General features: G+C 37.3%; 7 protein-coding genes across 7 annotated transcripts; 3 read left to right on the top strand and 4 right to left on the bottom strand.

Annotated features, from left to right (window-relative positions):
• Nucleotides 1–352: 352 nt before the first annotated feature.
• On the top strand, nucleotides 353–817 carry NCB2 (negative cofactor 2 transcription regulator complex subunit NCB2; the record flags this gene model as incomplete). The annotated part of the gene is made up of 1 exon (XM_022819773.1): nucleotides 353–817. The coding sequence occupies one exon, from the start codon at nucleotides 353–355 to the stop codon at nucleotides 815–817; it is 465 nt and encodes a 154-aa protein (XP_022673817.1).
• A 315-nt stretch (nucleotides 818–1,132) lies between these two features.
• SXM1 (Sxm1p) lies at nucleotides 1,133–3,991 on the bottom strand (the record flags this gene model as incomplete). The annotated part of the gene is made up of 1 exon (XM_022819762.1): nucleotides 1,133–3,991. The coding sequence occupies one exon, from the start codon at nucleotides 3,989–3,991 to the stop codon at nucleotides 1,133–1,135; it is 2,859 nt and encodes a 952-aa protein (XP_022673816.1).
• Nucleotides 3,992–4,453: 462 nt separating this feature from the next.
• Nucleotides 4,454–5,971, top strand: SMP3 (glycosylphosphatidylinositol-alpha 1,2 mannosyltransferase; the record flags this gene model as incomplete). The annotated part of the gene is made up of 1 exon (XM_022819751.1): nucleotides 4,454–5,971. One exon carries the CDS (start codon nucleotides 4,454–4,456, stop codon nucleotides 5,969–5,971), a length of 1,518 nt encoding a protein of 505 aa, XP_022673815.1.
• Nucleotides 5,972–6,087: 116 nt separating this feature from the next.
• Nucleotides 6,088–7,374, bottom strand: RPT3 (proteasome regulatory particle base subunit RPT3; the record flags this gene model as incomplete). Its single annotated transcript, XM_022819740.1, has 1 exon — nucleotides 6,088–7,374. The coding sequence occupies one exon, from the start codon at nucleotides 7,372–7,374 to the stop codon at nucleotides 6,088–6,090; it is 1,287 nt and encodes a 428-aa protein (XP_022673814.1).
• Nucleotides 7,375–7,768: 394 nt separating this feature from the next.
• Nucleotides 7,769–9,010, bottom strand: SHE9 (She9p; the record flags this gene model as incomplete). The annotated part of the gene is made up of 1 exon (XM_022819729.1): nucleotides 7,769–9,010. The coding sequence occupies one exon, from the start codon at nucleotides 9,008–9,010 to the stop codon at nucleotides 7,769–7,771; it is 1,242 nt and encodes a 413-aa protein (XP_022673813.1).
• Nucleotides 9,011–9,200: 190 nt separating this feature from the next.
• Nucleotides 9,201–9,734, top strand: SPP2 (spliceosome ATPase-activating subunit SPP2; the record flags this gene model as incomplete). The annotated part of the gene is made up of 1 exon (XM_022819718.1): nucleotides 9,201–9,734. The coding sequence occupies one exon, from the start codon at nucleotides 9,201–9,203 to the stop codon at nucleotides 9,732–9,734; it is 534 nt and encodes a 177-aa protein (XP_022673812.1).
• A 128-nt stretch (nucleotides 9,735–9,862) lies between these two features.
• On the bottom strand, nucleotides 9,863–11,617 carry MDM32 (Mdm32p; the record flags this gene model as incomplete). Its single annotated transcript, XM_022819707.1, has 1 exon — nucleotides 9,863–11,617. One exon carries the CDS (start codon nucleotides 11,615–11,617, stop codon nucleotides 9,863–9,865), a length of 1,755 nt encoding a protein of 584 aa, XP_022673811.1.
• Between the last annotated feature and the right edge of the window lie 459 nt (nucleotides 11,618–12,076).

Raw genomic sequence — 12,076 nt, 5'->3', positions numbered from 1 at the left:
TGAAGATTCAGAGAGCGCGCCTGTGCAAATAAATAAGAGAGGCGATGAGCCGTCAGTTATTTTGTTTGGAGAATAAAGGGGATTTCATGATACGTAGTATATATATTTAAAAAAAAAAAAAAAAAGAAGTACGCTGTTAGAAACACAGAAAAAAAGCGTGGAACTCTATGATATAGTCGTAAAATAGGTAGAAGAGGTCGAGAATTCAGAGTAGAGAGAAAGACAATAAGTTAAAATAGAAAAATACTGCGTACTGGTACAAAGAAGAAAGTTGCCATAAAAAACGTATAATAGAGTAGAGATATTAGAGTTATTATTAATATACAAGAGAGACTCGAAGAAAGAAACAAAGATGGTAGGAGAAGTAGACGATGTTACGTTGCCGAAAGCTACGGTACAAAAAATCATATCGGAGGTGCTGGATTCGGACCTTACGTTCAGCAAGGAGGCACGAGAGATAATAATAGAGTGTGGTGTGGAGTTTATCATGATGTTGGCTGGGTCTGCCAGCGAGATTGCGGACAAAGAGTTGAAGAAGACGATAGCGCCAGATCACGTGATCAAATCATTGCAAGATCTTGAGTTTGATGAGTTCATACCACCATTGGAGGAGATATTGCACCAGCACAAGGAGAACCAGAAGATAAGGGAGAGACGAGATGCGAAGTTCAAAAAGTCTGGGCTTTCGGAAGAGGAATTGCTACGACAACAAGAGGAGTTGTTCAGACAGTCCAGATCGAGATTGCAGCAAACGTCTTCTGTGTCGGACGTTTCCGGTAATGAGCCGGAAACTGGTTTGAAAACCGAAGAGTTTTGAGTGGTGTCACCGATTGTATTGCATATGCAGTTCTCGAGTTTCTCGGACTGTCGGGGTTCTCGGGCTCTCCTCATGACATTATGCTTTGTATGTAGAGGTAAAGCTTTCTATGTTTAAGGTGTATAATGAATATAAACAGTATTCGGAAGTTTGGATTTTATCATTACTTCGCTTAGAAAACGGTTATTGGGCCGGTTGAATGCAACAACATGCATCGAGGGTGTTCAATAACGAGGTGAAATGGGGTTAAACTATGGTTACGTATGTATCAATATTATACTATAATATACTTTGTTTTTGTCAATTTTTTTATTCTTAGCTTTGAGGATTGTAAGCCACGAATTCAAGTATTGTCTTCAACGTGTCTTGTGCCTCTGAATCTAATGATTGCATGACAGCTTGGTATCTATCAGGATTGTATTGTTGCAAGGTGACAAAGAAGTTGTGCAATTGTTTGAACACATCAACGTCGTCCAACGGCGAGTCGTTGAAATCATCATCCATCTCTTCGTAGAATTCCAAACCCTCATTATCATCAGCTTCATCATCTTCATATTCTCCATTTTCGATCTTGGCACGTCTTTTCATAGCTTCTGGCAAGTCTTGCGCTAACTTGACTAATTTGTTAGTTAATGGTTTAACAAATCCGTTCGCACAACTTGGAAGTTCAGGTAGCTGGAACATAGACATTATACCAAGCATCTGTACCTTTATAGAGAACACTGTTCTGGAATTGGTAGAAATCCATTTATTCAACATACCCAACGTCACACCCTTGCTCTCACAGATTTGTAGAGTTTCTAAAGGCTTAGAATACAAACTGGCAGTAAACATCTTCACCACAACAGAATCTTCCAAACCAATTTCTTCGTCCACAGCAACATCACAGAATTTATCAAACAATGGTATGTCCTTCAAAGCAACAGCATAAGAAACGAGCAACTCAACAGCAACTTGGATATCGTAATCAATACCTGAGTTCATCACCTCAGTTAAAATTCTTAAAAATGCTGGTAAGTATGTTTGGTCTTGGGTGAAACCAAAGTTGATTACTGTCTCGAAGAAGATTTTGTAAGATTCAAAGTAGTCTAGAGCATATGTTTGGAATGAATCAAGGACATCGTGAACCATTTCCCAGACCCCAGGAGTGAACTCGTTATACAGACTCTTGGAGCTGAGAGCAAGAGCATCCATTAAATCGACAATTTCTGTCAAGAATATAATTTGTGCGTTAACGACAATAAATTTCACAACTGGTAGGAATTTATCTACAAGACAAACCTTGTTCATAGACATAACCATTGTGGTCATGGTTTGTAACATTCCAGAAGCTTGGAACTCCTGATCTTGATCAGATATATTGTTTCCAGAGCTGCTATTTTGAATCAAGGATTGTCCTAGTTGCATGAACTGTTCAACTAAGTTTTGAGCAAGATCATTAGCAAATGGTGTTAGCTCTTCAGCAAATCTTTCCACAAATGCTTCCATTACTTCGTTTAGGGTATCAATTTCAAATTCTTTAGACAATTTCAATAATCTCTCCATAATTTGGGGCGCCTGATTTTTGATATGTGAATGGATATCAGGATTTGATATCACCAACGTCTTCAATGCATCAGCACTGACTATTTGAATTGGTAGGCATTCGTTGTGCATAAAATTACCATAAACACCCTCAAAGATTTGGGAAAGAATTCCCATGTCTGAAAATGGTGATTGGTGAATTGAAATAGTTTCCGCAGCTCTGGCTACAAGGAATGGATGTTTCTTATCATTTAAGAGAGGTAGAACAAAATGCGAAAAGATAGTCTCTAAATCTAATGACATATTTGCGTCTGAATTGAGGAATGTAGATAAGGTTGATAGCATCCTTAGTGCACCCTCTTCTTGGAATGCAGCTTGCATGTTATCATTCTGTTGGTATTGAACGAAGACTTGATTGATTAGTGGCAACAACTTACTCACTTCTTCTATTCTCTTATGACCGATAACAAAAATAAAATCGGTAGCTGCCACATCCGCTGTTGAACTTTCCTTATTTATATCAAAATAGCGCCTGGTATACTCTTCAGGATCTTCTTTAAAGAGCTCAACCGAAGCCTCCGATGCACAGAGACATGGGAATATAACGTGATTCACAATGCTCTCAAAGTGGGGATGAATCATGGCCCATAAATTAGTTTCAATGGCACACTTTTCTAAGAACTGGATTAAATAGTATAATGCAGATTCACTTAACCACATGGATTCTTTATTGGTTGCCCATAGTTCAATTACTTTGAAGTATTCCTGGAGAATTGTAGGAACAATGTTTTGGAAGACGTAATCTACCATTTCTTGTTTAATCGCCTTTGTCGTTCTGCTGTACTTTGAGATGAACTTGTAGAGGTTACCAAATGCCCATTTATTAACCTTCACTCTTTTATCTAGAGATCTATCAGCCAAGTCTAGAGCCAACGTTTCCGCTGGTAATGGCTTGGAGCAAAGGAAGAGATGCAATTGAATCCATGAGTTTAACTTATCGATGTTTGTGAAATAATTAGGGAAATTGTTCAAACAGCCATATTTAAAGGATTTTAAAATCAAATACAACATTTCATTGGATTTATGATCTTCTTGATTGACTAGTTGTCCCGCGATTTGTTCCATGACCGGGAATACAGTATCAACAAAGTTATCAATATACTGTCTGTTTCCATACATGTCCCACCTGTGATTAATGCAGACTTCAAAAATCAATAAGAGGGCAGGGTATATATATTCTTGCTTGCCTGATTGCAATAACTCAACCACTTGATCAGTAAATACCCAGTCGTCACTCCATTTCAAAATAGCTCCAATGGAATCCGTGATATGTGGTCTAATATGGTTATTCTCGTAATTAACTATTAAAGAGTTGATTAAACCTGGTTTTACAGCTTCTTTCTCTTCTTGTGATATTACAAAAGTTTTACGAGAGTTCCAGCTTCTTTGAATCATATTCTTCATATAGATAGCACAACTCATTCTTAAAGGCATTTGCAATTGATCATTGCTAGTTGCGCTCAAAAGAAATGAAAGAAATCCGGGCTCCTTGTGCAATTCATACAACTGTTGTTCAGCAGATTTGATCGAGCTAGCATCGCTGCTGACAGTCTGACCAAACAGCTGCAATACTAACTGTTCATTGACCATGCCGTTTTAGTTAATTAAATCCAATGAAAAAATACAACCAATACAGTGAAAAGATACCAGAAGAAACACTAGATTTTTGATTCAAAACAAATATAACTAGATCTAACCTGTATTAGCCAGTATGATAATCGACTTCGTAGTTCGTACTCGCACACTCTAGATTGATATTTTCTATTTGCGGTTCTTATACTGTGTTGGCATTGAATAATATTTTTCTCAAACTCATCGAAATCTTGAATAAATTGTATAAAATTTGAAGTTTTACATCCGTACACTACATGTAAAAGGGAAGCATTATTGTTTACCTTCAACTTCGCAAAGGTCAAACCAGCTAACCTCTCATCACGATGATCATCATTGATAACAAGGCATAAACTTACACTTTGATAGAGCTAAAATATGAGAATCTAGGTAGATCTCATAGCCAATGCTCTAATTTTGCATCGATCGCTCTTTCTTTAGATGAGACTGAAAACATATGAATATATTGGCCTATTAATTGGCCTTTTCATTGCTTTAGAGCCATCATATATTCATCCAGATGAACACTTTCAAACACTAGAGCCAATTCTGCAATGGTGGAGTGGTTATAAAGGTACAATAGCTTGGGAGTTCCTACCAGAAAATGCCTCTAGAAGTATCACAATTTTGAAGCTTTATTACACGCCAATGCTCTGGCTTAATGATTATCTTTTCCATTTAAAACCCGTGGGTCTATTATACCTCTATCGTATCCAAAATTATCTACTGTACACCGTTATTGCTTCATTATTTTTAGAGTTTTGCGAGGTTTCAATCACTCATAAAACAAAGGCGAAATTCTTTATTAGAACTTCGTATGTAACCTGGGTGTTTCAAAGCCATACCTTTTCCAATTCATTAGAAACAATTCTATTACTATTATTGTTATTTGTGTGCCAATATTGTATCTATGAGGTCAGGAGCGGAAAATCACCTTCTTTTATTACCAGTTTTTGGATTGGGGCTTTGATTTCGATTGGAATTTTTAATAGAATGACCTTTCCTGCATTTTTGGTCTTACCATTACTCTCTGTATTCTACCATTGTTTCATTAGCCATTGGTTACCACTAGCTTTTTCAGTTATTAGTGCTAGTGTGGTATCTGCAATAATCATATTCTTTGATACCAAGGCTTATAACCCAGTAAACGGCGAATGGATTATTGCTCCATGGAACAATCTAGTCTATAATATGAATGTCGATAACATTGCACAACATGGCCTGCATCCCCGCTATACCCACTTACTAGTAAACTTGCCACTTCTTTGTGGACCTGTTCTAATACTTCTCCTTTCGAAAAGATACATTTTGAAACTCCCTGCATTGTCTGCACTATCAGGAGTGTTGATACTCTCCCTTTTTAAACACCAAGAACTAAGGTTCCTCGTGCCAATTGTGCCAGCAATCTGCGCGTCCATAAATCTTGAATCCTTCGATACATTCATTCAAGGCGAGGTTATCTTGACCATATGGTTTATATTTAATATTGTCATGGGATTGCTACTAGGCGTTTTCCACCAGGCTGGGATAATATCTCTAATTTCTCAATTCTCTTCACACGATATACCAGTGCATGTTTGGTGGAAAACATATTCTCCTCCTACTTGGATATATGCGAATTATAATCTTACTGTATCCACAACGAACTTTGTTGATAACATAGAATATGTCGAAAACGTTAACTGGAATGTTACATCCAATCATGTAGTGGATTTAAAAGGAAGCGATGTAGAGCTTTTGAATGAGACTCTCACAAACTTCATTAAATTCACCGACTCAATTCAATTAATTTTGCCAAATACTGTTATGGAGCAGTTAGAACCTCTAAGAAAAGAGTGGAACTTTACCGTTGATCGGGAAACATCGCAACATTTAGATTTAGACCACATTGATTTCCCACGTTGGAAAACAATGAAACCAGGCTTAAAATTACTAAATGTCAGTCATATAATATCATGACTACTTTTGTTTGCATAGAAAGTGCACCAAACTATATATATTAATGATTTGACAGAATTATTAATAGCCGAGGTCTTAGGTTCAGTAAGTATATTGGTATAATTATTAGACTAAGATTATTTATAGAAGTCAAATTTGTCGACGTCGCTACCAGACTTGACTTGAGATGCATAAGCTTCTTCCAAATCACTCTGTAAGATAACGTATCTATTTTTTCTAACCGCCCTTAAACCAGCTTCTTGCATGATTGCTGCAATTAATGCACCAGACAATGGATCATTTCTAATAATTAGGGAGTCCAAATCAGCCTCTGGGGCCAAGGACATTTTCGCGGCAATAGTACCAAAGATTAAACGACGTTCACGTCTGTCACGTAAGGATGGGAATTCGATTTTTCTGTCCAATCTACCTGGTCTCAACAAGGCAGGATCTAGAGTATCAGCACGATTAGTTGCCATTATAACTTTCACGTTTGTAGATTGGTCGAAACCATCCATCTGTGTCAACAATTCAATCAAAATACGTTGAACTTCACGGTCAGACCCTGTCTGAGCGTCAAAACGTTTTGTTGCTATGGAGTCAACTTCATCGATGAAAATAATGGATGGTGCATTTTCCCTGGCCAAGCGGAAGACATCTCTCACCATTCTTGGACCTTCACCTAAGTATTTATGCACAAACTCTGAACCATTTACTCTAATAAACGATGCCTCAGTAGCATTAGCGACAGCTTTCACCAACATGGTCTTACCAGTACCTGGAGGACCATATAATAGAACACCTCTAGGTGGATCAATACCAATTTGTTGGTACAAATCCGCTTGCACCAAAGGTAATTCAACGGCTTCTCTGATCTCTTGCTTTTGCATATCTAAACCACCCACATCGGCGTAGGTAACATCTGGTTTTTCATTGGAGCCCATAATGGATATGCTTGAATCTGAATCTGGAGGTAAAATATCTACTAATGCATTGGAGTGACGATGTAAGGCAACAGAAGTCGACGGCTTTAAAAGCTCTCTATCCAATGTTGATAGAATCCTTACAACATAACTCATACCTGTTGTTGAAGAAACGATACCTGTGTTTTGATCGATCGGTTCCAAGAATTGACCAATGACAAGAGGAACAGATTGAATTCTCTTGACTTCTTCTTGTGCCCTCAACAATTCCCTCTTGAGATGACGCTGCTCATCCTTGATATATTCCTCCTGCAATTTCAACAATTCATACTCCTTTTCCAGCTTCTTTAACTTCAAATATACATCCGAACTATCATTCGCCACAGAGAATGAATCTTTATTCAATTGAGAAAGCAATGACCCATATGTGAACACATTATTCTTCACATTAGAATCATCCGTGCCAGCCGATTGAGGCGTTAGGATACCAAGTTCCTCCATATCAAATGTAATTTATTGTCTTTGTTATATCCTTGACTGCTATTCTTTCAACAAGCTAAATACCACACAATGCTGGTAACGCTTATGCCAATAGTAAAACGCTTTTTGAATATTTACACGGATTTGTGATTGTCTACTATAGTGATACTCTAAAGTATATAAAACATCTAGAATTCTTTATTTTATGTGGTTAATGTCTTTACTGTTTTAACTTCATAAATTCATAACTTCGTTAATAGTTGTTCTTTAGGATTTTGCCACCCTTTTATTTGTCACGTGACCTAATCTGAGATCGATTACCTATCAATAATAATTCAAGTCCGAAGATGGAACACAGAATAGGCCTCAAATGCTACCGCTCATACATGCGATGACTGCTAAAATTTTAGGAGATTCATATGTAATGGCCAAATACCATTCCTACGGTTAATATTAAGGTGGAATATGAATAGAAATAGCCTTTAGTGAAAGTAAACGTTGGATTAGGGAGTAGATCTAGTAACTTATTGTAAGTTGTAGTCAGTTGGATGGTTAACCATACCTTAAGGTCTTGCAGTATTTTGTATAGTTCAGGTGGAGCAGTTTTATCTTCTGTTTGTTGTGGTATCGGAGTTATAGGTTTTTCTTGTAGCTTACCATCCATTAAACTATCAATATTACCAGATATTTCTGAAATGGCCAGAGTTTGTTCTTTCTGATGATCATCCAGTGCCTTTTTGACCTTATCTTCAAAGGATCCTACCAAACGCCTTCTTTTCCATGGTTCTAAGAGTAATTGGAATACAAAAAAGAAGAGAATATTGACTCCCATAAGTATAAAAGTACCCCAAGTTGAAGTCCTTCTGATTTTATCTGACCAGATTTGTTCTTCATGATATCTTGTGAGAATTGCTCGATATAGATTAGTGGATATTTCTTCCTCCTTAGCCTCGAGCTCTCCAAGCCTCTCCTTCGCTTGCTCCTGTAATTGTAGGTTTTCAGCATCATCTTTATACAATTGAGTGAACCTTTCCAAATCTGACGGGGTCCATGAATGCTTACGCTGGAGCAATTCGTTGACTTCCTTTTGTGATTCAGATCTAGCCTTTATTGCAGTGTCATATTGGTCCTTAGCTTCATTCACAAGTTTCTTTGTATCTTTCAATTCCTTTTCTAACAGCTCAATTGTATTTCTCAATGTCTGGATACTGGAGTATCCTGTTACATCATTCAAAGCCCTGGTTGCAGTGAAAATTGTTTCTTGTAGCGAGTCTAAGTACAGTTCCATCTTACGCGCCCATTTTTTACGATGACGTTCTCGTTCACTTGGTAAGTCTTTGATCTTTCCTTCTGCATTAAAGTTCAAGTTGCTATCATGGCTATCGTTTTCCATCCGAGCTAGCTTCTCGTTTGCATCTTGGATAGATTTTTGAGCCTTATCTAATTGAATTTTAAGATTCATTGAGTACCCTCGTAGTTTTCCCAATGTGTCGTTCATCTTTATCTGGGAATTATCCCAATATTCTCCTAGTTTCTGTTTCCACACATTGAGTAATGAAGATTTCGAGTTGGGACCTGTGGAGTAAAGTCTAACTAGTTTATTACGCGAAAGTCCATAACAGGGATAATATAGACGCGCTACAGGCCGCATAATCATCGATTAGAGAAATTAAGGCCTTTAATTCGTTACAATTTTTCTATTCAGTTAGTCCGGTATTGGTTATTTACATTAATGAAGATGACAATCTTGAATATAAACATCTTAAGAATAAGTAAATAAACGCAAAAAAAGGAAACAAGAACATGAAAGCTAAGAGTTGATCGTAAAAAGACCTCTACTGACTACGATGAGTGGAATATCAATAAGTTTAAAATCAAATAATAAGGTAAAGAAAAAACAAAGCGCCAAGAAGAAGAAAGGCAGTTTATTTGGTACCGATGAGAATGACGGAAAGGTGAAAGATCATAAGATCACAGAACTTGAAGATTCTGAATCACAAAATGATAAGGTGAGGGCGATTACACCCCCTGAGCCTCTTCGAAGTGCACTATTCCCGACTAAAAAACCCAGCAATCATCAAACGGAGAATGATCCTAGTACACAGATATATCTTAATTCACTCCCAAGACATAAAATGCCGGAGAAAACTGAAGAAGAAGAATATGAAGAAGTTCCGGTAGAAGGTTTCGGAGCCGCCCTACTCCGAGGTATGGGATGGGATCCATCAGAAGAAAACAATGACGATCTAAAAAAGCCGAACCTACCGCATGAAAAGCCACGACCTGAACTTGTGGGAATCGGTGCTAAGGTAACTACTTCTAATAATTCCCTAAAGGATAATAACTTTATGCCCATTATAAAGGTAAAAAAGAACCCATGAGGTTTCAGAAAAAGGCTTTATATTAAGTAGTAGCATATACAAGATTAAAAAGATATAAATGCAAATTTCAGCATAGTAAGCAATATTTTTATATACAGTATTATTCGTCACGTCATGATTATTGGAGACTATACCATAGCCCCAAGCCCGAAAACAACCAGCTGGGAAGCTAAGGTCGAGCCCCATAGCTTCATCCAGTTATTTCTCTTCTTAAACTCCCATTCTTCCACTATTTTCATTAAATCAACACAAAGCTCCATGGCCAAAACATCATAAACTCCGCTTTCTCTAAATAATGCAACATTGTGGAGTTCGTTAATGTTCTTCACGATTCTACATTTTAACACTAATTCATTTGATTTATTTGTAGGTTGGTCATGGTACTTTATGATTTCTTTGTTAACTTGAACAGAATCTTCTCCATCGGGCCAGTTAATTGTGGTGGGGATAACGGTAGTATCTGGATAAGATTTTTGTCTTTTAATTGAGATAGGAGCAATATTATTCCAATCTGGATCAACATTTTCCGCTGTTGAAACAGATCCAAATATCACTCTTTGGTTATTAATATAATCCACTATTGGCTTCAATTCATCAAATGAAATGACGGTTTCTCCGTTGGACAATGTTGGTTCTGTATCTGGTAGTTTAGCCTTCAAGTCCTTAAGTTTGAATTTCAAATCCATCACCAAATATTTGTTACTGTTTTCATCATCCATCTCTTCGATATCATTGACGTTCGGTAACATTAGATCAGCTATGACTTCTACAGAACCATCTTCTATCCAGTTAAACGCTTTCGATTTATCTAAACCCAAATCCTTCACTGAGATTCTATCCAAGCGCAAACGAGTTATTCTCTTCCAGGGACTGAGATCTTTCTCTAAGTCTTGTAAATAAGCCAGTTTATGTTGTCTTTTGTGTATGGTAAACAAGGAGTGGTTGATGGCACCAGTGACGACATTAGCATTGAAGAAATCTGCCACACACCATTCAAGCCGGAGACGATTTAGATCCATATTGTAGATAGAAATGCGATAATCTTGTCCACCGTCTCTCAAATTAATACAACTATCACAAACCTTAACTCTTCCTAAGTGGTATTTTGGATTAGTGAACCAATCCTGTAATCTCTGTTCATTCATTTCATTTAAAACCACGTCACCGTGCATCCCCAAGACAGTCAACTCATTTATGAGACCATGGCCCGTTAGCCATTTGGTTACAGACAAAGTTATGTCCATTTGATTGAATGTTAAATCAAATGCTAGATGTTCACCAGATGCATCAGATACTCCATCGGGTGTCGTTCTAACATTCACACTACGGAAACTGATGCAGCCTTTTTTCCATTCAGGTACTAAGGCATCCTGAAATTCCACATCACATCCATCAATATACTTATTCAAAGTTTTACCAACCATCTTACCCACAATTTCCTTAGCGAAGACCGTATTAAACGTAAACAACACAAGAGAAACAAATGTCGTTGTCCCTAAAACGATCCATATAATTTGTGATATAATTAGCCATGAAAATATAGTTGAAATTTCATCAAAGCTGAAAGGTCTATTGCCTCTGATCAAGAACCACTTCGTGTTAATTTTAAACCTATCGTAAAATCCAGTAGCTTCCTTCAACATAGTATGCTTGGTAAGAAGTTCTTTCTCCTTCTGTAACAAAATGTTCTGTATGTGCAAGTAATCAGTACTCTTATTAAATTCTTCCATATCGTGTTTCTCGGTAGAATAATTCCGTAGGAAACGGTTCGATGAATATCCCAATGGTTGTACTCGTACTTGCATCGGAGTTGGTATTTTAACCTTTGAATGCGCTCGCATAGCAAAGCGTCGTGCCGTTATACGACTAAGAATGGGTAGCATTACTGTTGTTTAGTGTACAATAGAAAGTTTCACCAATATAAGCAATGTAGTTTGTGCACGAGATAAAAAGAGCTTTAAGTACTATGTCTTAGCTTCAAGTGGTACTTTTCCAATGAGTCGTTTCTTGCTTTTATATAACTAACTGTATTGCCGGACCTGAAAGATTAAGTAATTTTTCATTCTCTAAAAAGGACGGTGCGCACCTAAGAAATATCGTTTAGAGAGAAAACATCGGGGAGATAGTTGCAGGGGCCCTCAGTGAACTGCGAATACTTTTCTCCAGTGTATACAATTGCATTCCCAGGTTCAACCCCCGGATTAGAAGGTCAAAGGACTAATCTCGTCGTTTGTTTCTTTATTGTTACAGAAATATGGTCACGTGTTCTTGTTTCTTTTTTATTACCCTTAGCTCATCTCTGGGAAAGTTTAGAAAATTTTATTACAATAACAATTAGCGAT

The sequence above is a fragment of the Kluyveromyces marxianus genome, chromosome 1 (assembly GCF_001417885.1).
Source record: "Kluyveromyces marxianus DMKU3-1042 DNA, complete genome, chromosome 1".
NCBI classification, from domain to species: Eukaryota; Fungi; Ascomycota; class Saccharomycetes; order Saccharomycetales; family Saccharomycetaceae; genus Kluyveromyces; species Kluyveromyces marxianus.
This window is presented reverse-complemented; position numbering and strand designations above follow the sequence as displayed.